This window comes from Protobothrops mucrosquamatus, unplaced genomic scaffold (genome assembly GCF_001527695.2).
Source record: "Protobothrops mucrosquamatus isolate PMUCROS unplaced genomic scaffold, P.Mucros_1.0 scaffold3133, whole genome shotgun sequence".
In the NCBI taxonomy this organism is placed as follows: Eukaryota; Metazoa; Chordata; class Lepidosauria; order Squamata; family Viperidae; genus Protobothrops; species Protobothrops mucrosquamatus.
Window position 1 is genome coordinate 31,487 of NW_015389134.1, and position 23,883 is coordinate 55,369.

The window sequence follows — 23,883 nt, forward strand, 5'->3', positions numbered from 1 at the left end:
AAAAAAGATCTTGCAAAGTTGGAATTGATTGATTGAACTTTTTAGTCCCACCCAGTCTGCCGTTACCACCGCAGCCATGCCCACCCAATGGGCCACACCCACCCGGCACCCGATGATGCATAAGTGGGTTTTGGGTTGCAGTTTGGGCACTCGGTCTCTAAAAGGTTCGCCATCACTGTCTTGTCTTGTCTTGTCTTGTCTTGTCTTGTCTTGTCTTGTCTTATCTTAATTCCTTACTCAACTGGTCAAGACCCGGGGCAATCTGTCCCCATCCCCTCTGCGGCTTTATGAAAACAGCCCCTGCTGGGGTCAGACCAAGGAGTGTTGAGACAAAATCTTGCGGTGTGCCCACACCCTCAGCCAGCCTTCCCACTCTGCCTTAACGAGAGTTTCTTCACATCCTCCCTTGCGTCGCTTTGCTAAAGGGCCGGGCAGCCCGGTGCCAATCTCAGGGCACACAGAAACAAACCCTTCCGGTGTCTCTCAGGCTCCTGAGTGAAGTTTTAAGTTTTAAGTCCTCTGAGCTGTGGTTAGCTTGGCCAGCTCAGCCACTTAATGCCCCATGCTCTCTCGCCAAGGGATCAATTCGGGCCTTTGTAAAGCAGGGACAAGTAGGGAGAAAAGAGCAAGGAAGAAGTTGGAAAAACAGGGCACAGCATGAGATTCTCTCTCTCTCTCTCTCTCTCTCTCTCTCTCTCTCTCTCTCATGCACACACACACACACATACACTTAGCTGACTTCATCCGGGATGCTGAATCATGCCAGTTAAAGACCGAGGGGCAGGTTCGGTGCTAAAAATCGGGTTTTTTTTAAAACCTGGCTTGGCATTTTTATGTGGCTGTTCCGCAAATCCAGTTTGTTGGGTTCATTTATTCCGCTGTGAGAAGTCAGCTGCCTCGTTTCTTGGAGTTGGCAGCCTGCAGTTCCCCGCCTTAAGTGGTTCCACGAAGCAACCGGGCAAAGCAGCACAATCGGGCGCCTTTAGCTGCGCTTGGCGTGGTGTGTGCAAACACGGCAATCCTGCCTGGTTCATGAGGACTCCAGGGCCGTTTTGGCCCTGGCTCACCCACCACCGCTCCAGCGCAGTGGTGGGATTCAGCCGGTTCGCACCACTTCGGCAGAACCGGCAGCTAATTTTTTGGTTGCCCAGGCCCAGAACGGACTTCCGGAAGCGGCATCCACACAGAGAACCGGTTGCTCGCCTATCTGAATCCCACCACGGGCTCCAGCCCTACCCAGGCTCGTGGGGAGCACTGCCGTCCCCCTTGCCAGGGGCCTGGACCGGAGGGCACCCCGAAAGAGGGCGCAGTTACGAAACCAAGCCAAGCACTAAAGGAGTGCAAGGCCACCTCTTCTCCTCCGTCACTCGCCCACCAGGGTGCCCGGAAGGGCGGGCAGGGTTACCTGGCATGCAGATGCATTGGAAGACCCCGATCTGGTCCAAGCAGGTGGCATCATTCTGGCAGGGGTTGGAGGAGCACTCGTTGACGTCGATCTCGCAGCGGGGGCCCGAGTAGCCCGCCTGGCACTGGCACTGGAAGGAGCCCTCCGTGTTGAGGCATTTCCCAGCGTGCTCGCAGGGGTTGGCACCTGTCCGGCCAGCGGAGGGAAGAGGAGGTGAGGCACCGTGCCCGGAAGGTGCTGTGTGAGCAGCCAGGAGGGCTACAAGAGGTCCTTATCCGAGTCTTTCCCCTGTCCTCGTTTCACACACCCACCCCCCAAACTCCAAAGCAGTCTTTCTGGTCCAACCAGCACTGCAGCAAACGAGGCAAATGCAATCTTCCACCAAACCCCGGGGACTTTTGAAAGCCAGGTAGTCCTTAACCTACGACCGCAACAGAGCCCCAAATTTTCTGCCGTTAAGCGAGACACCTGTTAAGCGACTTTTGCTCCCTATTTTCGCTCCCTCCTTTCTCACCACAGCTGTTAAATGAAGCGCCCAAGTGCTTAAGTCGGGTCACACGGTTAAGTGAATCTGGCGTCTTCCCCGTTGACTTTGCTTGTCAGAGGGTCGCCAAAGGGGATCCTATCATCGCCCCCCCCCCCCGCCTGGGACACTGTGACGGTCATAAATATGATCAACTGAATTTTGATCACGTGACCCCGGGGGGGAGGGGGGTGCCAAACCGGCCGTAAGGGTAAAAGTAGTCGTCGTAACTTTGAACGGTCACTAAATGAACTGTTGTAAGTCGAGGACTACCTGTATTACGGGGGGCCCCAAACAAAAGCCCCATCTTTTCCAGCTGCAAAAGCCTTTCCCCCCCCTTCCCCTTGTAAATAGTACCCCCTCCCCCATCCTGACTGGTCCAGAGGAAGATGGTGGCTGCGGGCCTGTTGGATTGGGTCACCCTAATGGGGGTTCCCCAAAGGAGCCAATACTGACCCCCCCAAGCTCCAATGGGGTCGCTGGTATTATCATCCGTACTGCCATTAGTTAAAAGTAGTATGGATTTAATCCTCTTTGTATCATAAAATGTTTGGAGGTTAAGGAAACCTCATGAAGCAAATTGATGAGCTGATGAATTTCAGATTGACACCGCTTAGATTCAGAGTCCCCTCGAACTGCAAATGAATTTAATATAAAAAAAAATGAAAAATTCACAGGTTGGCTTTTCTGGGCCCCGAATCTCCCGAGGGGCGCCGCCCTGCCTCCTAAGACCAGTTTTCTGTTCCAGTTCCCCACCAGACTTTTCTTCAGCGCCAGCGTCATCTGGGCCAGCTCCACGGGTCCCACTCCCACCCGGTGCCCCTGGCCCCGGTGCGGAAGGCGGCCTCCTTACCCAGTAAGCATTCGTCCACGTCCAGGTTGCAGGCGGCCCCCGTGTACCCCGAGGGGCAGGTGCAGATGGCCCTCCCGGTGACCGGGTTGGTGTCACAGTTGGAACCTTCATTGCAAGGGTTGCTGATGCAGGCGTCGTCCAGGTGGCACAGCAAACCTGCAGAGGGCGGAGGGCGGACTCAGAAAGAGAAAGGGACACACACACACACACCCAGACACACAAAGATGCTCCACCATCCATCTGCAGCGCAGGCTAACCAACAGACAGTCAATGGCCCCACTGCCACAAGAGGAGGCAACCTGGTTATTGAATTGCTCGCCTAGGTGCTATACTGAACCGTATCCATCTGGGCTTAATGGAAAATAGTAGCAAGCTAGCACCCAATTCCTGCCACCGTTCTCCGTGTCTCTCCCTTGGGTACGCACCTGTCCGCCCATGTGGGCACTCGCAATAGAAAGAGGCCACCCGGTCGTGGCACGTGGCCCCCGGGGAGCAAGCAGCACTGGCGCAGTCGTCAATGTTCTCGCTGCAGTCCTCGCCCGTCCAGCCGTTGACACAGACACAGTTGTAGCCGCCGTGGGTGTTGTGGCAGGTGCCGCCGTTCTGGCAAGCATTGGGGATCAACTGACATTCATCCACATCTTCGGCACAGTACTGGCCTAAAAGGGAAAGAGCCGGGCGGATCAAGTTATTCACGGGGCTGGGGGTGAGGGAGACCCCCAACTGGTGCAGGTCAGCCTCTCTACGGCCCTCCCAGGAGAAGGACCAGGATGGGTTACCCAGGGGTCCTCAACATATGACAGCTCATTCAGACACCGTTCGAAGTTACAACGGCACTGGAAAAAGGGAGCATCCCCAGGGTCACGTGATCAAAATTCAGACGCTGGGCAACCGACTCGTACTTTTGACGGTTGCAGCATCCCATGGGGGGGTCACGTGATCCTCTTTTGCGGCCTTCCAACAAGCAAAGTCCATGGGGGGGGGGAAGCCAGATTCACTTAACGACCAGGTTACTGACTTAAGAACTGCTGTGCTTCACTTAACAACTATGGTGAGAAAGGTCGCAAAATGCGGCAAAACTTACTTCGCCAATGTCTCGCTTAACAACAGAAATTTTGGGCTGGACTGTGGTCGTAACTCAACAGCCACCTGTATCTAGGCTCAAAAGTAGAATGAAATCTGCTGGCTGAGCATGAAGCGCCCCCGTCCTCTTATGCACACGCACACGCTCGCAGCCACACTCTGCATTTTTATGACAGGCGATCAAGAATGTTTTTGACCTTTATTTTTCCGACCTAGTGGCCAAATTTTTTTTTTTTTTAAACCTTTGAAAATTCACGTTTTATTTTTGCACGCATTTCTTCAGGTCTCTGTTCTTTTAATGCAATGAAGTCCTCGACTTACGACTGATTGCTTAGTGACCGTTTGAAGTTAGGACACGCCCACCTTGGGGTTACTTATGACTCAGATTCAAAGCCCTGAGGGTCGTGTGTCCCCCCCCCCCACGGTCACGTGACCAACTGGACGCTTGGCCCCCACGGTTGCCTTTGTGTTCCTTTTCGGCATCCCGCGGTCACATGACCGTGTTTTACGAAGGTTTTGCGGAAAACCAGCACTTATTTCCGGTTTTCCACAAAACGACACCCTCAGAGAACCCTCGGTTTGCTTAACAGCTAAGGTGATTCCATTAAGGACCGTGATTTGCTTAATGACCTCTGCAAAAAAAAGGTCATAAAACCAGGCTGGTCGTGTGACAGGCCCATTTTACGGCCATCACAACTTGCGACTGTGATGGGCAGGCTCCATTGCAGTTGTGAGTCAAGGACTCCCCACCTGTACGGTCTGCCTGAAACACAATCCCAGGTCAGCCGAGCCTACAGGCGAGCGATGCAATCTCCCAACCTCGTCTTTCCAGACGAGTCTCTCCAAATCGCTCGGGCGTTTTCCTTGAAAACGGGGAATATTGAAAGACAAGGAAATTGCGGAGTGGGAAGGGTCTCATGAATCGTAAGGAAGCCTCCAAAGGACAGCTGTCTTGCTTTCAGATCCTTAATTCTAGCAACAACAAAATATGTTGTTGTTTTTTTTTTTAAAAAAAAGCTGGTGGTGGGATTTCAAATTTGGCTAAGAGAGCAAAAGTTCACACCCAACGCCATCCTCAGGTCCACCTGGGGCAAAGCCTGACTTTTTCCTCCCGTTGGGGGGGGTTCTCTGATTTTCCCACCCTCCCGTCCGTGCGTCCTCACCTGTCCACTCAGGTGGGCACTGGCAGTTGTAGGTGTTCACCCCGTCCACACAGGTCCCGCCGTTCCTGCAGCTGTTTCCGGGACAGTCGTCGAGGTTCTCTTCGCAGTTCTGACCCGCGAAGCCTGCCAGCCGAGGAGGGGCAAAAGGACAGGTGAGATGGAAGGAAAACCCCAGGGCCCCAAACCCACATCAAGATCTAGTTTCCTGGGCAGGAGACCCCAGTCCAGGCAGTAGGAGACTCCTTCTCCAGAACTGGAGCTAAATGGAGAGCTTGACTCCGTGAAAAGACTCCGGTGCCTGTTTTATTTAATGGAGTTGTCTTAGCAACAGTACGGAAGAGATCTGCCACGATCCTCTTCTGCCTTTCGCTTTCCCTAAATTTCCCAGTCTAGCCTGCAGCTTTGGGATTTTCCTTTCTATTTCTCTGACATTATTTTACAGGAGAGTCCTCATTTAACAGCCAGATGGGGACCGACAGCTCAGTCCTTAAGCAAAACAGAGAAACTGCCACTGGGCTTCTGATCTTACTGTAGCTTTCCTTTGCTGGGCCAACCTGCAAAAGTTATACATGCAAGGATTGGTGGCCCAGTTACGTTTCACTCCCTGTCGTGACCGAGAACGGGGGCTTAAAACAGGCAGTCACTAAACGAGGACAGCCTGAAATTCGATTTCAGGGCCACTTGACTCTGGATTTCCTAGTGGTCCCCCATCCACTTATTAACTTAGTGCTAATTTAGCTGGCTCCTGCTCTCTTGGGCTAGCTAACAGAGCTGGACCAGCTTTGCTTCCTGTGTTCTTCCTAGTCAAGAAAAAATGTTTTTTCTTGGACGCACCGATATGCCAATCAGACAAAGCTGTCTCTGAACAAGGCCAAGAACTGGAGCCTCACAGCTTTCCTGCCATCAAGAACCACCCCACCCCTGCAGAGAACAGCCCACATCTGGCCCACAACAGACCAGCATCCGAGTCCCCAAAGACAGGAAGTCACAAAAGGGAAATCCAACACCGGGGAAGTAACACATCAACCTGTAACAGTGAGGTAAATCAGGGGTCTTCAGACTTGGCCCTTTTATGACTTGTGGACTTCAACTCCCAGAATTCCTCAGCCAGCCGTGCCTGGCTGAGGAATTCTGGGAGTTGAAGTCCACAAGTCATAAAAGGGCCATGTTTGAAGACCCCTGAGGTAAATAATCCAGCCTTCCCTGGATTAGGGCGTTCTGAGAATTTTGCAATTCCAGATCCCTACATTTTTAGCCAGCACCTAGTTCAGGGGTAGGCAACCTTGGCTCTTTTATGACTCGTGGACTTCAACTCCCAGAATTCCTGAGCCAGCCATGCTGAGGGGAAAGGGAGAGGTTTCCAAGCTGAGCTGCGCTGGCTCAGGAATTCTGGGAGTTGAATTCTGGGAGTTGAAGTCATAAAGCGGCCTAGGCCAGAGGTAGGCAACCTCGGCTCTTTTATGACTGGTGGACTTCAACTCCCAGAATTCCTGAGCCAGCCATGCTGAGGGGAAAGGGAGAGGTTTCCAAGCTGAGCCAGGCTGGCTCAGGAATTCTGGGAGTTGAAGTCCATGAGTCATGAGGGGGGGCCATAGTTCCTCCATGCTGGCTCAGGAATTCTGGGAGTTGAAGTCCACGAGTCATGAGGGGGGGCCATAGTTCCCCCATGCTGGCTCAGGAATTCTGGGAGTTGAAGTCCACGAGTCATAAAAGAGCCAAGGTTGCCTACCCCTGACCTAGTTGATAATCAAACAGATCAAGGCCAGCTGCTTTAGGTCAGTGTGTCTCAATCTTAGCAGCTTTTGGGGACTTCAGCTCCCAGAATTCCCAGCCAGCATGTTGACTGGGGAATTCTGGAAGTTGAAGTCCATAGCTTTTAGTTTCCCCGGTTGAAAAACGCGAAAGGGACAACTGGCCACCCCCTAGTTTGTTCTATTGCAGAGCACCTTCCAAGAAACAGGTTAGGGATGGCCGTGGGGCTTTTTTTGATGAATGGGTTCTAGGTGCTACTTTGTTTATTCTTTATTATATGTTGTTGTGGTTGTTGCTGTTTCCCAGTTGTACTAATCACGGTCAGAGCTAACGTTGGCTGGCTTTCTTCTTCACGGTTTGATGCCTATCCATCATCACTGTCATGTCCCCAGCAAGGGATGACGTTTCACTGCAGTAGAAAGTACAGGTCTCTCTGGGGTGGTCCAGCCCTCCCTCCCACCCCAAGCTGGCTGCCAGGAACAAAGCAGTGGCTATTTTCATTTCCTTATATGGCTTCTCCATAGATTCCCAACTCTCTCAAGGAGAAAGCCACGGAGCAGAAGCAGCCAAGGGGCCTGTGAGCTGTATATGTGTCCCATTTGCTAATGGCTGTTTCAAGTATCCCCGCATCCTGCAGAAGACCGATGGAAGAGGGAGCCAGAAATGCAAATGGGGGCATTGTAGGAAAAGGGGGAGGGGGGAAGAACCAAGTCAGGAAGTGAAGAAATTAGGGTTGGGCCAGGCTACTCTGTGAGGGTCACGCCAGCTGAGCTTTTGGAACATGGCGTCCACAGATGCCCTCCGTATCGCTCTTGGGTCAGGCAGGGGTTAGAGCAGGGGGTGTCCACTGCCGGCCTGTGGGCCGGATGCGTCATGGCGAAAGCGCGCCCACCCCATTGCCGACCATGGGGGAAAAAAGTCACGATACGTCGCGACACGTCACGTGACATCGCGCCTTTGACACCCCTGGGTGAGCCCAGGCAGGCCAGCATTACCTGCAAGGCAGGTGCACTCGTAGGCCACATCTCCCGTCTGCTGGCAGGTGCCCCCGTTCTGGCAAGGCGAGGGGTTGCAGGGCACGTAGAGGTGCTCGCAATTGGAGCCCGTGTAGGCCGGCCGGCAGTGACACTGGTAGGAGCCGATCTCGTTGACGCAGGTCCCGCCGTTCTTGCAGATGGGGGGCGTCCGGCTGCACTCGTTCAGGTCTTCCTTGCAGGTGGCCCCGTGGAAGCCCTGCGGGCACCTGCACACGTAGCTGGACTCAAAGGGCACGCACTGGCCGCCGTTGGCACATGGGTTAGAGGCACAGGGATCGGCCTGCTGACACGTCTTGCCTGCCGGCCAAAGAGACGGACAAACATTCAGAGCCCAGAAATGCCACAAATAGGACCCGAAAATTTCCCTTTTTCCAGGGCTAATCGTTTTAACGCTTTTAAAGAGTTGCAAACGCCTTTATTCAATTTTCACTGGCTTCTTTAAAAATGCACATTTTTGCTGCCTTTCTTCCATTTTAGGGTTTTTGTCTACAGGGATACCTTGATCCGAGAATTAAACATTTTTAAACGGGGACAGTGCCTGTCCCTGTGCTGGAGACCTGCTCGAAGGAGCCTGCACCCTTCTCTTCCACCTCCCCCATGACAGGCAGAACCAGTTAAATCAGCGTTTTTCAAAGTCGGCAACTTTAAGATGGGAGGACTTCATTTCCCAGAATTCTCCAGTGATCCCTTGCTGAATGGAGATTTCCGGGAGTTGAATGCACACATCGTAAAAGTTGCCAAGTTTAAGAAACACTGGTCTAAATAGTCAAGAGTACACAAGGCAGGCTTTTCTCTTTTGTGGAGAGAAACCTTTGAAAAATGGAAAGAGGGGGTGTCAGGTTCGGAGCACGCTTATGCTGTTGCCACCATTACTGCTTCTCAGCTTGCCAACATACTTGGGAGGAGGGGAGGGGGAATTGGAGGACAGGTTCCAGATATCAAGAAGTCGGTCCATGAGAACCAAAGACGCTTCACCAGGTGTCTGCCTGACCTCAGAGACATTTTCTCATAACAATATTGTAACGCTTAATTGGACAATGGGACCTGCCCAAATGGGAGGAGAGAGAATTCTTTGCTTTTACCATATAGTTGGGGGGGGGGATGGAATTAGCCAGAGTTGGTTTTGCTTTCATACGTGCCGAAATGATGTGCCCAATAAAGTTTTGCCTAAGAGATCGGAACATCTCAAGGATGCTGGCTTGGTTGGGTTCGTCAGTAGGAACCTTGACAGATGCTTTTGGCACCCCCTAGTTCCAGCTGTCACCGGGAAGACCGGAAAAAAAATGAAAGCTCTTCCTTGCAATCCCAACAAGGACACATCAAACGCATAAGGCCGGGCTTGGTTCTGCAGCTGAGAAGTGGGATTCTACCAGGGTTGGGGTTGCAGGTCTCTCAAAGGGTCCCCAGGGTATTTGGGAATGTGTGCCAGTTGCTCTCTCACCTGACCAGCCTGGAGGGCAGCGGCATTTGTACTCGGTCAGGGTGACAAGGTCACAGCTCCCTCCGTTGCGACAGGGGCCGCTCAGGCAGGCGTTATCCTCCATGGTCAGGCACAGCTTGTCGATGTAGCCCAGGCGGCAGGAACAGACGTAATCAGCCGTGTTGCCGTCCACCACGGGGTGGCAGGTGCCGCCATTCTTACAGGGGGAGCTGAGACACAAATTTTGGAACTGGCACCGACGGCCGACAAAGTCACTGGAGCATCTAAGAAAGGGAGGAGGATGAAGAAGAGGGTCAGCCAGAGACCTGCAGGAACAATCCACAGCTGTCCGGCCGTCCTTCAGCGGCCTTTGCAATGCCCCCCAGCCCTCTGCCCTCCTGGTGTTGGCGGGCGGAGGATCAGGAGGAGCTGAGAGCAGGATTTGAACGAACGACAGCCTTAACCACACTGCTACAGAAGATCCAGTCTCTCTGGCTCATTTTACAGGAGGGTTTTTCTTAACGTGACTTCTATGAAAGGAATTCTTAAAAGAATAAAAAGAATGCAAATTTTGAAAAAAAGTAAAATAATGTGAAGAAAGAAAGAGAGAGAGAGAGAGAAAGAAAGAAAGAAAGAAAGAAAGAAAAAGAAAAGAAAGAGGGAAAAAGAAAGAAAGAAAAAGAAAAAGAAAGAAAGAAAAGAAGGAAGGAAGGAGAGAAAGAAAGAAAGAAAAAGAAAGAAAGAAAGAAAAGGAAGGAAGGAAAAAAGGGAGAAAGAAAGAAAAGAAGGAGAGAAAGAAAAAGAAAGAAAGAAAAGGAAGGAAAGGGAGAGAGAGAGAGAAAGAAAGAAAGAAAAGAAGGAAGGAGAGAAAGAGAAAGAAAGAAAGAAAGAAAGAAAGAAAAGAAGGAAGGAGAGAAAGAGAAAGAAAGAAAGAAAGAAAGGAAGGAAGGAAGGAAGGAAGGGGAGAGAGAAAAAAAAAAGAAGGAAGGAGAGAAAGAAAGAGAAAGAAAGGAAGGAAGGAAGGAAGGAAGGAAGGAAGGAAGGAAGGAAAGAAGGAAAAGTGATACTGTAAAGAAGCAACTTTCAATCTTAACAGCAGTTACATTTATATTTTGCCATCTCTTATTTCCACAGTCTACCCTTTCTAATCATCGAGCTCATAAAATCACAGGTTCGTTTTTTTCTTTTTTAGCAAAAAGCCCATAAAGGGTTTCCAGGCACCGATACATGCAGTTATTCTCCTTTCCCTAAACAGACAGGTCAATTGTGCTACCTTTGCTAATCCTGCATCTTCACCAACCATTCCTCCATGGTGGGTATTTCAGAGTCTTTTCATTTTCGTACATATAGAAGAAAAAAAAAACCTCACAGCGGTTATCATATAGAAAAGCCACTTTCCACAACCCTTTTCTAATTGCCACACAGGAAAAGTTCTGGTTTTCATTGAATATTGATCTTTAAAATTCCTCGGGTGTATTGGAACCCAGAATGTTCGGGCATTTTTGCAAATCCACCAGGCATGACAAACAGACCTTTTACGTTCCACATTTCCAACTTAAAGCACCTGTCCACATTGTAGACCATTTTTCTAGCCCTAGGAGAGTTTTTAAAGAATATGTTTCTTTTTTTAATCTCTGGGAAGACTTTGCACAATAAATATGCAGGACACTGGAAGCTGAGAGAAGGGTGTCCACTGGTTCTCTAAAATCACCATCTAGCACAGTTAGAACAATTAACCAGTGGAACTACCTGCCCCCAGAAGTGGTGAATGCTACAACACTGAAAGTTTTTAAGAAGAAACTGGACATCCATTTGTCTGAAATGGTACAAAGGTTTCCTGCCTGAGCAGGGGGTTGGACTAGATGACCTCCAAGGTCCCTTCCAACTTTATTATTATTATTATTATTATTATTATTATTATTATTATTATTATTATTATTATTATTATTATTATTATTATTATTATTATTATTATTATTCCCACTCAAAATGGCTTTCTCTCGCTCTTTTAGATTTTCAAAACTCTTTTTTTGGGGGGTGGGAGAGGTTTACAACCTTCAGTATTTTCCCAACTTTGACCACTTTAAGATAGGTGGACTTCAGCTCCCTGGGAACCGAAGTCTACTGACTTGTCTTAAACCCTGGTTGTGAAACAACTGGTTTAAATTCTGAGATCCTGGAGAAAGATGGGAGCTCCACTTAAGCCATTGGGATGGGAAACAGTTTGCAACTTCTGCTCATGTGACCCTGGAGACGCTTGCGATGATGGCAAGTCACTTCCAACGGTCACTAAACAAATGGCCGTAAGTCAAGGAGAATGAAACTGGGTTTAATTCCCGTTTGCCTCTACATTTCAAAAGCTAATGGCTCTTTTTTGTGTGTGTGCTGACCTGCCTAAAGCCCACTTTAGTCCCTTGCAAGCTTAATGCTCCACACAATAGTTTCATCCTTTCCTGAAAACCCAAAGCTCCTTCCATAACCAGGATTTACACTCAAAGACCCGTCGGCCGGAGCCCTAGGGCCGCAAGAGGGGGGGTTTATTTGTATTTTTCTTGCCTTTGCTTTTAAAGATAGCCTGGCAACGGCCGTCCACTGGTCACCTTGTCCATCTGTTACGCATCGCCAAAAGGAGCCGGAGCCAACTGGCCCACCCATCGAAACGGCCCTCTCCATTTGGCAGGGCCCTTTGCAAGGACCGGTCGATCGGAGGAGGTGTCTCTGGGGTGTGTGTGTGTGTGTGTGTGTGTGTGTGAAGGGGCAACACAGCCAAGCTGAGCTGCAGGCTGAGCCCAGGAAGGGCCACCTTGCGAGGGGTCCTGGGTGCTCCCTGAGCTGGGTGGCTCCTAATTTGCCATTTGCACCATTTCTACCAAAGAATCCCCACTTTTTCGCCTTACGTTGTTATTCCAGGATTTGTCAGAGGCAGAAGTTTTCTTCCCCAAGAGTTCCTTCTTTTCCACCGGCTGCTAAAAAGCCATTTCACAGCTACTGGTGGTGACGCACAGTGAGCAGAACTGCACGGCATGCTTGGTGGAGTGGTTTCTTGAAATTAATACAGCTAATAGAGAACTACTGTATTCTCCTGCTTGAGTGGGGGGCTGGACTAGAAGACCTCCAAGGTCCCTTCCTACTCTGCTATTCTATTCTGTTCTGTTCTGTTCTATTCTATTCTAGTCTTATTTCTACTCTACTCTATTCTATTCTGTCCTGTTCTATTCTAGAATCTATTCTACAATCTATTCTATTATATTCTATTCTACTCTTATTTCTGCTCTATTCTATTCTAATTTCTATTCTATTCTATTCTTATTTCTACTCTACTCTATTCTATAATCTATTCTACAATCTATTCTATTCTTATTTCTACTCTACTCTATTCTATTCTACTCTTATTTCTGCTCTATTCTATTCTAATTTCTACTCTATTCTATTCTATTCTTATTTTTACTCTACTCTATTCTATTCTGTTCTATTCTTATTTCTACTCTACTCTATTCTATTCTGTCCTGTTCTATTCTAAATCTATTCTACAATCTATTCTATTATATTCTATTCTACTCTTATTTCTGCTCTATTCTATTCTAATTTCTATTCTATTCTATTCTATTCTTATTTCTACTCTACTCTATTCTATAATCTATTCTACAATCTATTCTATTCTTATTTCTACTCTACTCTATTCTATTCTACTCTTATTTCTACTCTATTCTATTCTTATTTTTACTCTATTCTATTCTATTCTGTTCTATTCTTATTTCTACTCTACTCTACTCTATTCTAATTCTATTCTCTAGAATAGGGGTGAGGAACCATGGCCCTTTTATAATCTGGACTTCAACTCCAGAATTCCTGAGCCAGCAGGAATTCTGGGAGTTGAAGTCCACCGGTCCTAAAAAGGCCACAGTTCCCCACCCTGCGCCAGAATATAGAGTTAAAGAATGCCAAAGTTTTTCTTTGTTCTGGGAGGGGGTTGCTTGGCTAAGTTTCCACATTTGCTGCTGGAAAAGGCTTGAAGGTCCCAGTCCCACCCACCTAAGGGGCCTTCATAAGCACCTTGCACAAACTTTTAGAACAAAACTGAGCAAAGGAAAGGAAAGGAAAGGAGAGCAAAGGAAAGGAGAGGAAGGGAGGAAAGGAAAGGAAAGGAAAGGAAAGGAAAGGAGAGGAGAGGAGAGGAAAGGAAGGAGGGAGTCTGTTTTTTTTCTCTTTCCCTCCCACTCTCTTTTTTCAGCGTCCACTTTCAATCATCTTGGTGAAACCCTACGTGAGAATCCCCTGAAGTTTGGGGACGCTCTGAGTTAATGAGATGGGCAGGATCCAGACCAAACTGAAAGGAAAATGGGCACAGTAGCAGCACCCGCGGCATCTGCTGGGAGCAGGTGTGCATTTTAATGAGGGGGCAGCAGCTGCTACCATGTCTCCCCCCCCGCCCAAACATGGCCCTGGCAGGCCTATGCTGAACAGGCAAGGGGGGGGGGCGCTGTGCTGCTGGGGAATTCAGCCGGATGCTTAGGCTGTGCAACAGGGTACAACAAAACTCTGCCCCCCCCCAAAAAAAAACCCCAGACAGGCCCAGAGCAACCGTGGAGGCATCCTGGTCAGAGACAAGGCTGCACTTTGCAACTTCCTTCCCTTCCCTCCAAGTTTGCTGCAGCCTCTCCTGGCTGGTTCTGAGAGACCAAGCAAAGCATCCTGGCACTGCAGAGCAAGAGATTTTCAGAAGGGGGGAGGGAGGGAGGAGGGAGGGAGAGACAGAGAGAAGAGGGGGAAGAGAAAGAGGGAAAGAGAGAGAGAAGGAGAGGAGTAGAAGAGGAAAAGAAAGAGACAGGGGGAAAGAGGGAGGGAGGAAAAGAGAGAGGAGGGAAAAAGAGAGAGGGAAAGAGAGAGAGAGGAAAAGAGAGGGGAGGAAAGGAAGGGAGGTAAAGAGAGAGAGGGAAAGAGAGGGGGAGGGAAAGAGAGAGAGGAAAAGAGAGAGGGGAGGGGAGGGAGAGAGGGAGGGAGGGAAAGAGAGAGGGAGGGAAAGAGAGGGAAGGGAGGAGAGGGAGGGAAAGAGAGAGGGAAAGAGAGGGGGAGGAGAGGGAGGGAGGGAAAGAGAGAGAGGGAAAGAGAGAAGGAAGGAAAGAGAGAGGGAAAGAGAGAGAGGGAAAGAGAGAGGGGAGGAGAGGGAGAGAGAGAGAGGGAAAGAGAGGGAGGGAAAGAGAGAGAGGGGGGAAGAGAGAGGGAGGGAAAGAGACAGAGAGGAAAAGAAAGAGGAGGAGGGAAAGAGAGAGAAAAGGAGAGGAAGAGAGAGAGAGCTTTCCTAAAAATCTTTCTATCTTAGCAGGCTCTCACAAGGCGATCAAGAGCCTGGGCACCAGAGTCCCCCAAAGTGTGTGGAGGGGCTGCCCCTGATGCGCAGCTGGAAGAATATCTGCTGCCGACACCCCGATGTAGGGACGCGCCTCCCAACTCTACAGGCAACTGGGGTGTGTGTGTGTGTTTGGCACTCCTCTCTAAGCAACCTGCCAGAAACGCCCTCCGGCCCCGCATGCAGAAGCTCACCATCTCCTAGACATCTGGATTAGCAAAGCCAAGGTCCTCGATGACTCCAGATTTCATTGTAATTTGAACAAGCGAAAGAATCCAGCTAATATTCTAGGGCCCAGGATACTCAACGGATACTCCGTGTGCACACCAGCACTAAACCACACGCCCAAATTCTGCAACCTGATTAGGTAAGACCGGAGCGGTCGACCTCTGGGCACAGGAGAAGAATGTGGAGGGGGGGCTCCCAAATGGCTGTCCTAGTGGGCAGGGACAAGTCCTTTTTCTGACCTGTGGGAAAATTAATCCCTCATAGCGGAGCTTGTCCTCCACAATCCCCCTTGGACCTTTACAGGCTCAAAGACAAGGCTGGAAATAAATAAGGCTGCATTCAGACAAGCCTTTTTCTCTTGCAGTCCGTCAACCAACTACCCCTTTCTTTTCCAAAGCAACTTTTAAAAAGAAGCAGCAGGCTGGAAAGGGAGTCTGCTGGGTACCACAGGGGCACTAGAAGGCNGGTAAAGAGAGAGAGGGAAAGAGAGGGAGAGAAAGAGAGAGGAAAAGAGAGAGGGGAGCAGAGGGAGAGAGGGAGGGAGGGAGGGAAAGAGAGAGGGAGGAAAAGAGAGAGAGAGGAAAACAGAGAGGGGAGGAAAGGGAGGGAGAGAAAGAGAGGAAAAGAGAGAGGGGAGCAGAGGGAGAGAGGGAGAGAGGGAAAGAGAGAGAGAGGAAAAGAGAGAGGGGAGGAGAGGGAGAGAGGGAAAGAGAGGGAGGGAAAGAGAGAGAGGGGGGAAGAGAGAGGGAGGGAAAGAGACAGAGAGGAAAAGAGAGAGGGGAGGGAAAGAGAGAGAAAAGGAGAGGAAGAGAGAGAGAGCTTTCCTAATATCTTAGCAGGCTCTCACAAGGCGATCAAGAGCCTGGGCACCAGAGTCCCCCAAAGTGTGTGGAGGGTCTGCCCCTGATGCGCAGCTGGAAGAATATCTGCTGCTGACACCCCGATGTAGGGACGCGCCTCCCAACTCTACAGGCAACTGGGGTGTGTGTGTGTGTTTGGCACTCCTCTCTAAGCAACCTGCCAGAAACGCCCTCCGGCCCCACATGCAGAAGCTCACCATCTCCTATACATCTGGATTAGCAAAGCCAAGGTCCTCGATGACTCCAGATTTCATTGTAATTTGAACAAGCGAAAGAATCCAGCTAATCTAGGGCCCAGGATACTCAACGGATACTCCGTGTGCACACCAGCACTAAACCACACGCCCAAATTCTGCAACCTGATTAGGTAAGACCGGAGCAGTCGACCTCTGTGCACAGGAGAAGAATGTAGAGGGGGGGCTCCCAAATGGCTGTCCTAGTGGGCAGGGACAAGTCCTTTTTCTGACCTGTGGGAAAATTAATCCCTCATAGTGGAGCTTGTCCTCCACAATCCCCCTTGGACCTTTACAGGCTCAAAGACAAGGCTGGAAATAAATAAGGCTGCATTCAGACAAGCCTTTTTCTCTTGCAGTCCGTCAACCAACTACCCCTTTCTTTTCCAAAGCAACTTTTAAAAAGAAGCAGCAGGCTGGAAAGGGAGTCTGCTGGGTACCACAGGGGCACTAGAAGGCGTTAGTCTTCTAGGAGAGTCCTCAGCTAGGACTGTCCTCCATGCCTCACACCCTGCTGGAGACTAATCCCAATCACGTGGCGTTTTGCAGACTCTTTACACCAGGGCTTTTCAACCTTTTCACCGATTGTACCACTTTTAGAATATGGCAATATTCAAGTACCACCAGTCACCTAGCAAGGTGTCAAAAACTTGATGACCAAAAAAAGCCCTGGGGAAAAAGTGATAAAAATACAGGTAGTCCTCTCTCACCCCCTCTAATATCATCTCTTCTCTCACCCCCTTTAATATATCATCTCTTCCCCCACCCACTTTAATATCATCTCTTCCCTCACCCCCTTTAATATCATCTCTTCCCTCACCCCCTTTAATATCATGTCTTCTCTCCCCTTTAGCAGGACCCAGGCAATGCCTCGCGCAGCTCCAGCTGAATCTCTGCCTGAAGACTGCGTGAGGCTGCCTGCCACCCCCAAGGCCGCCGCCAATTACCTGGAGCTGCGCGCTTTGATCCTGGCCTCTCCGTAGGACCCAGGCAACGTGCAGTTCCAGCTGACTTTCCCACAAGCCTGTGCGGCGCTGCTGCCGCTTCACCTCATCCACTTTTACACTTTTTTTTACATTTTTTTACAGTGCTGTTCAACCCGTCGTATGCGTACCACCTGCCAGATGCCAACGTACCACTAGTGGTACACGTGCCACCGGTTGAAAAGCCCTGCTTTACACCAGAGGCCCCCAACTTTTGGGGCACCAGGGACCGGTTCCGTGGAGGCAGGTTTTTCCACGGACCGGAGAGTGCGTGGTTTTGTGCACTGCCTGCATCCCACGGATGGGGCTTTGCTTGTTTGGGCGGACCGGTTGCTGGCATGCCGCAGCCCGGTACCGGTCCACGGACCGGGGGTTGGCGACCCCTGCTTTACACCTATTCCCCTTTCTTAACCTTTGGCTCCTATAATTCAAGAGCATTCCCCCCCCCCCGTTTCTGAATCCCTCTGTACAACGACACACATTCCAGCAGTTCTCAAGCAGGAGATCCCACCCAGAGGGCCAATGTCGCAGTCAGCATCTCTTCCCAAAGCGCTGGCAAGCAATTTCTGATCTGATCCGCTTCAAGATCGGAGTGTCTCCAGCCACGGGACTGGTGTTATCTGCAGAAGAGCCTGAGCTGGGGAGATAAGACCTAACGGCTGCCAGATGAGCAGTACCCCGGATGCTGGCCGTGGACACAGGCTGGAACAAGGCTACGGAGCTACCCCACGCAGACAACTGCAGACCCAGGTGCGAAACAGGGCACCAAGTGAGATGGCTCCAAAAGGTCTGGATTACCAACATTGACTGGGTTTAGCATGGACTCTGCTTCTTCCTGAATCAGAAGGGGGGAAAAAGCCGCCACAGGGAAGTGCCTCAATTAGCTGGTCTTTAGCATGAGCTATTAAAGTTCTGCTCTTCTCAGTCCAGTCTCAGAACAGAACAGAGTAATAGAGTTGGAAGGAACCTTGGAGGTCATCTAGTCCAACCCCCTGCTCAAGCAGGAAACCCCTATACCATTCCGCACAAATGGCTGTCCAATCTCTTCTTAAAAAAACCCAGTGATGGGGCAGCCACAACTTCTGGTGGCAAGCTGCTCCACTGGCTAATTGTTCTCATGGTTAGGAAGTTTCTCCTTAATTCCAGGTTGCTTCTCTCCTTGATTAGTTTCCATCCATTGCTTCTGGTCTTCCCTTCTGGTATTTTTGGAAAATAAGTCGACTCCCTCTTCTTTATAGCAGCCCCTCAAATGTTGGAACACTGCTGTCGTGCCATCCCTACTCCTTCTTTTTATTAAAGTAGACATACCCAATCCCTGCAGCCGTTCTTCACGTGTTTTAGCCTCCAGCCCCCTAATCATCTCTGTTGCTCTCTTCTGCACTCTTTCCAGAATCTCAACGTCTTTTTTTTATAATGCAGTGAGCAAAACTGGATACAGTTTTCTAAATGGGGTCTTAGTAATGTTTTAAAAAGCAGTGCTAACACTTCACGTGATCTTGATTCTATCCCTCTGTTTATGCAACCTGGGATTGCTTTGGCTTTTTTGGCTGTGTCTGTTCACACCCTAGCTGTTTAACTTAGCTAAAACTAGTCTGCCCAGCTAATAATAATAATAATAATAATAATAATAATAATAATAATAATAATAATAATAATAATAATAATAATAATAATAATAATAATAATAATAATAATAAAGTGGGAAGGGACCTTGGAGGTCATCGAGTCCAACCCCCTGCCCAGGTAGGAACCCTATACCATTTCGGACAAATGGCTGTCCAGTCTCTTCTTAAAAACTTCCAGTGTTGGAGCATTCACCACTTCTGGAGGCAGGTTATTCCACTGGTTAATTGTTCTAACTGTCAGGAAGTTTCTCCTTAGTTCTAGGTTGCTTCTCTCCTTGATTAGTTTCCATCCGTTGCTTCTTGTCCTGCCCTCAGGGGCTTTGGAGAATAGCTTGACTCCCTCTTCTTTGGGGCAGCCCCTGAGATACTGGAACACTGCTATCATGTCCCCCCTCGTCCTTCTCTTCGTTAGACTAGACATACCCAATTCCAGCAACCGTTCCTTGTATGTTTTAGCCTCCAGTCCCCCTAATCATCTTTGTTGCTCTTCTCTGTACTCTTTCTAGAGTCTCAGCATCTTTTTTACATCGTGGTGACCAAAACTGGATGCAGGATTCCAAGTGTGGCCTTACTAAGGCCTTGTAAAGTGGTATTAATACTTCACGTGATACTGATTCTCTCCCTCTGTTAATGCAGCCTAGCACTGTGTTGGCTTTTTTGGCAGCTGCAGCACACTGCTGGCTCCTATTTAAGGGATTGTCCACTAGGACTCCGAGGTCCCTCTCAGAGTTACTGCTATTGAGCAAGGTACCCCCTATACTATACCTGTACATTTGGTTTTTCTTGCCTAAATGTAGAACCTTACTTTTTTCACCACTGAATTTCATTTTGTTAGATAGCGCCCAGTGTTTGTTGTCCCTCCCTGCAGCGCACTGACCCAACTGCTTGGGTAACACCGCATTCAGTGGACTGGGCAAAGCTGAGAAAAAAGTTCATAAAATCACCAGGGCCAGAGTGGCAGAGTCCAGCTAGACCAGTGGTTGCGAACCTATGGCACGGGTGCCAGAGGCGGCACTCAGAGCCCTCTCTGTGGGCACGCACGCCGTCGCCCCAGTCCTAGGCCTTCAGCTGGGTTTTATAAAACCTTTTCACTTTAGGCCTCCGCCGCCATGTGCAAAAAAAAAAAAAGATTCAATCAATCAGTCAATTTCAACTTCTCGTTGGAAAAAAAAGATCTTGCAAAGTTGGAATTGATTGATTGAACTTTTTAGTCCCACCCAGCCTGCCGTTACCACCGCAGTGTGCCCACTCAATGGGCCACACCAACCCAATTGGCCACACCCAGCCAATGGGCCACACCCACCCGGTGATGCATAAGTGGGTTTTGGGTTGCAGTTTGGGCACTCGGTCTCTAAAAGGTTCGCCATCACTGAGCTAGACTCACAAAACAGACTTTCAATGGCTGGGACTCTATAGAATGGAATAGAACTCTTTATTGGCCAAGCGTGATTGGGCACACAAGGAACTTGTCTCCAGTGTACAGGCTCTCAGTGTACATACACCAACAAAGCGATAGATCATAGTTACAATCATTAATCATGAGATACAACAAGTGGTAATCACAGATGCCAGTAGGAGAAGATAGTAGAAAAGATGAGAAGGATGAGAAGGATAATACTAAATATTTTCCGGCTGTGTGAATTAGGTGTTCAGCAGAGTGACGGCACGGGGGAAAAATTTTCTTTGTGTCTAATTGTTTTGGCACACAATCCCCTTTAGCAGGGCATACAGAGGGGAGACGGTGAAACACTTTACGTCCGGGATGGGAGGGGTACTCAGGCACAGCTAGCTGAGTCAGTTTAGAGCAGTGGCTCTCAACCTGTGGGTCGGGACCCCATTTGGGGTCGATCGACCATTTCATGGGGGTCGCCAAGCAAGGCTGTCCGCCATTTTTTTTGGCTGCCCTTTTTTTTGTCCGCCATTTTTTCCCCCTTTTCCGGCGGGTGCCTTACCTCCCTTGGGCTGGGCCAGCTGGTGGTCGGCCTGCTCCGTCTCTGCCGCTTGCCAGCTATGCCTCGGCCGGCGCAGGGGGCGGAACCACACATGCATGGCGCTCCCGGGCAGGGAAAGTCCTCGACTTACAACCGGTTTAGTCCTCAACTTACGACCGGTTTAGTCCTCGACTTACGACCGGTTGGGGTCGCGGCATTAAAAAGGTTGAGAACCACTGGTTTAGAGAGAAGGGTTTCTGGAAGGATGGTGTTGAATGCCGAGCGGTCTACAAAAAGGATCTGTGCGTAGGTCCCTGGGGATTCAGGATGTTGTAAGATGGAGCGCAGTGCCATATTGATAACATCGTCTGCCGGTCTGTTTGCGTGGTGGGCAAATTACAAGGGATCTAGCAGCGGATCCGTGATGGCTCTCAGGTGGGGCCAGCACTAGCCTTTCAAAGGTTTCACAACTGCAGATGTCAGAGCAACCGGGCTGCAATCGTTCCGCTCCTGTGATATTTCCTGTGGTTTCCTACCAGCACACTTTCACAAGGTGAGCTCAATCAATCAGAATAGAGCTGGAAGGGACCCTGAAGTTCTTCTAGTCCAGCCCCCTGCTGAAGCAGGAGTCCCTATCAGTCATTTTAGACAAGTGGCTGTCCAGTCTCTTCTTAAAAACCTCCAGCGATGGAGTGCCCACGACTTCTGGAGGCAACATCTGTTCCACTGGTTAATTGTCCTCACTGTTAGGAAGTTTCTCCTTAATTCCAGGTTGCTTCTCTCCTTAGTTAGTTTCCATCCATTGTTTCTTCTTTTGCCTTCTGGTGCTTTGGAAAATAAGTTGACCCCCTCCTCCTTATGGCAGCCTCTCAAATACTGGAATGCTGCTTATCATGTCCCCCCACCCCCTAGTCCTTCTTTTCTCTAGACTGGCCATTCCCAAATCCTGCAGCCGTTCTTCATATGTTTTAGTCTCCAAGCCTTCAATCATCTTAGTTGCTCTTTGTTGCTCCAAGCTCTTGGATTTGCTGTGCAGCTGGTGACTGAATGAAAATCACACTTGGGGCACTACGGGCTTTGCACCTTCTGCAGGGAAAGCCGCGCTCTGCTCCCGACGGAATTGGAGGCATTTGGGAGCTTCACAACTTTATTTCCTCCCTACTTGACAACTTAATGGTGAAATTCCTCACTCCCCTGTCCTGGGTCTCAGCCTCCGCCCAGCCCAACCCACTGCAGCCGTTCTAAGAAGAGGCAACCATGAAAGTATTCGGCCCCGGGCAAGCTTGGTTACTGCAGCCTTCCCTAGGCCAGTGGGGGAACGATGGGGACCGCAGTCCCACACCTCGCTTTAGAGAAGGCGGCCTCGGAGCAGCTGAAATCCCAGGGCCGCGGGAGGGTGTTCAGTTACCCCCCTCCACAAAGCGTCCCCACCCGTCAGCCGCGTTGGATCCCCGCTTCTTCGGTCTTCCCATTGTTCCTGGGCGTTTCTCTCTCCTCCGACCAAAAACAGGTTTTGTTTCCTTCCCGTCTCCCCTCTATAGAAATGCTGCTTCTAAACACATCCCGAGGCAGATGTTTGGGCGACCTTTCACCCGTGATTAATCCAGAAGGTTGGCTGGGCCTTTTCACAAGGCCAGCTACCATCTGCCAGAGCAGAGACAGATGCCATGCACAAACACAACGCTGCTGCTGCCCCCCCCCTCGCTCCAGCCTCCCTGGGTTCGGTGTTAAAAAGAGGAGAGAAAAGAAAAGAAAAGAAAAAAAAGGCCTTTCCTAAGTGAATGCTTAGGTCACTGCCAATCTTACACAAAACGGGGGGGGGGGAGCCTGTCCTGGGGCGCAAGGAAGCTTTGTACAGAATTCCCGAGCAGCTTCTCTCTCAGGGCTCAAAGGAGCCTCCACGAACAAGTCCGAGCCAAAGAAAGTTTCCCTCCCTTTAGGAACCTGGTGGGGAAGTTGGAGAAGCCCCAGAAGTCCTTCTTCCCTGCTTTATCCCTATGTAGTTTGTTATTATTGCTATTATAGTTTAACGAAGAGAAGGACGAGGGGGGACATGATAGTGTTCCAATATCTCAGGGGCTGCCACAAAGAAGAGGGAGTCAAGCTATTCTCCAAAGCCCCTGAAGGCAGGACGAGAAGCAACGGATGGAAACTAACCAAGGAGAGAAGCAACCTGGAACTAAGGAGAAACTTCCTGACAGTGAGAACAATTAACCAGTGGAACAACCTGCCTCCAGAAGCGGTGAATGCTCCAACACTGGAAGTTTTAAAGAAGAGACTGGGCAGCCATTTGTTTGAAATGGTATAGGGTTTCCTGCCTCAGCAGGGGGTTGGACTAGATGACCTCCAAGGTCCCTTCCAACTTTATTATTATTATCATGGATCATTGCACAGTCAGCCAGATGTTCAGACTGGATTTGGCATTTTGTCTACCTATCGAGTCCTTACCAAGGACCTGGGATGATGATGATGATGATCTTCTTATTATTATTATTATATTATTATTATTATTATTATTATTATTATTATTATTATTATTATTATTATTATTATTATTATTGCAGACCCCCATAGAGGGCCTAGGATAATGAGGGAGGGGAATCAGGCCGGCCCAGGCATGGGCAACTCAAACTGGTTTAGACTCATCCACAAATCATGTCAGACCTGACCCAAACCGAACTCTGCCCCTCCCCAGAAGCCCAGAGACCCTGCATTTGGCGCATTCACGAAGGGGAAAAGACGGGGCTTCTGGATCTGCTCTTCCGGGCCAGAACTTTTGGGAAGGAAGCCCCCCCCCTTGGCCCCAGAGGCCAGACGGCCGCTGGGTCCACAGGATCTCAGTCTTGCTGGGTGCATCCCCAGCAGGTGGCTGTCCAGCCCCGGCTTGACCTCCTCCGAGGAAAGGAATGCCCCACACATGTACTTTGACTTATCGGCTTGCCCTGCTTGTCACACAACTTGGCCACCCTCCACAGAACCCAGATTAACATCGTGCAGCAAAGACTTCCAAACTGTCAGATGCCAGAGACCCTGATACCGGTCGGGTCACACGCTGCTCACGTGATGGCGGTCACGTCCAGCGACAGCTTCTTTGCCCTTCCCATAAACGGCCGAGAGACGGTGCCGTCTCCTCCACGGCAGGCAGACGACGGCCCTGTCCGCCCGGAGGGGCTTGAGAACCATGGTGCTTTGTTGCGCTTTTAGTCTGGAATGACCCTCGTGTAATCTCGCAACAGCCCTGCAAGATCCGTACGAGAGACAGGGAGAGGGGCTTTGGATCTCTGGCTGTCCCAGTTCAACGTTTGAAGCCCTTATCCTCAGCTGCCTTTAGCCCTGTCCACCGTAGGCAAACCTGGCCACTCTGCTTCATCGACCATAGTTTTCCCATCAGGCCATAATTAGCAAACTGCAGGAATGCTACAACCTGTGGCATCTGGAGG

At 49.9% G+C, this 23,883-nt stretch overlaps 1 protein-coding gene across 1 annotated transcript in view; it reads right to left on the reverse strand.

Moving 5' to 3' along the window:
• Positions 1–23,883, reverse strand: part of LOC107297076 (neurogenic locus notch homolog protein 1-like) — a gene marked incomplete at both ends in the record, with an annotated part of 83,538 nt that overhangs the window by 31,179 nt on the left and 28,476 nt on the right. The window contains 6 exons of the mRNA XM_015826434.1: positions 1,406–1,591; positions 2,782–2,937; positions 3,207–3,440; positions 5,028–5,150; positions 7,775–8,113; positions 9,258–9,520. Coding sequence (XP_015681920.1) covers positions 1,406–1,591; positions 2,782–2,937; positions 3,207–3,440; positions 5,028–5,150; positions 7,775–8,113; positions 9,258–9,520 — 1,301 coding nt within the window. The remainder of the gene's footprint in view (positions 1–1,405; positions 1,592–2,781; positions 2,938–3,206; positions 3,441–5,027; positions 5,151–7,774; positions 8,114–9,257; positions 9,521–23,883) is intronic.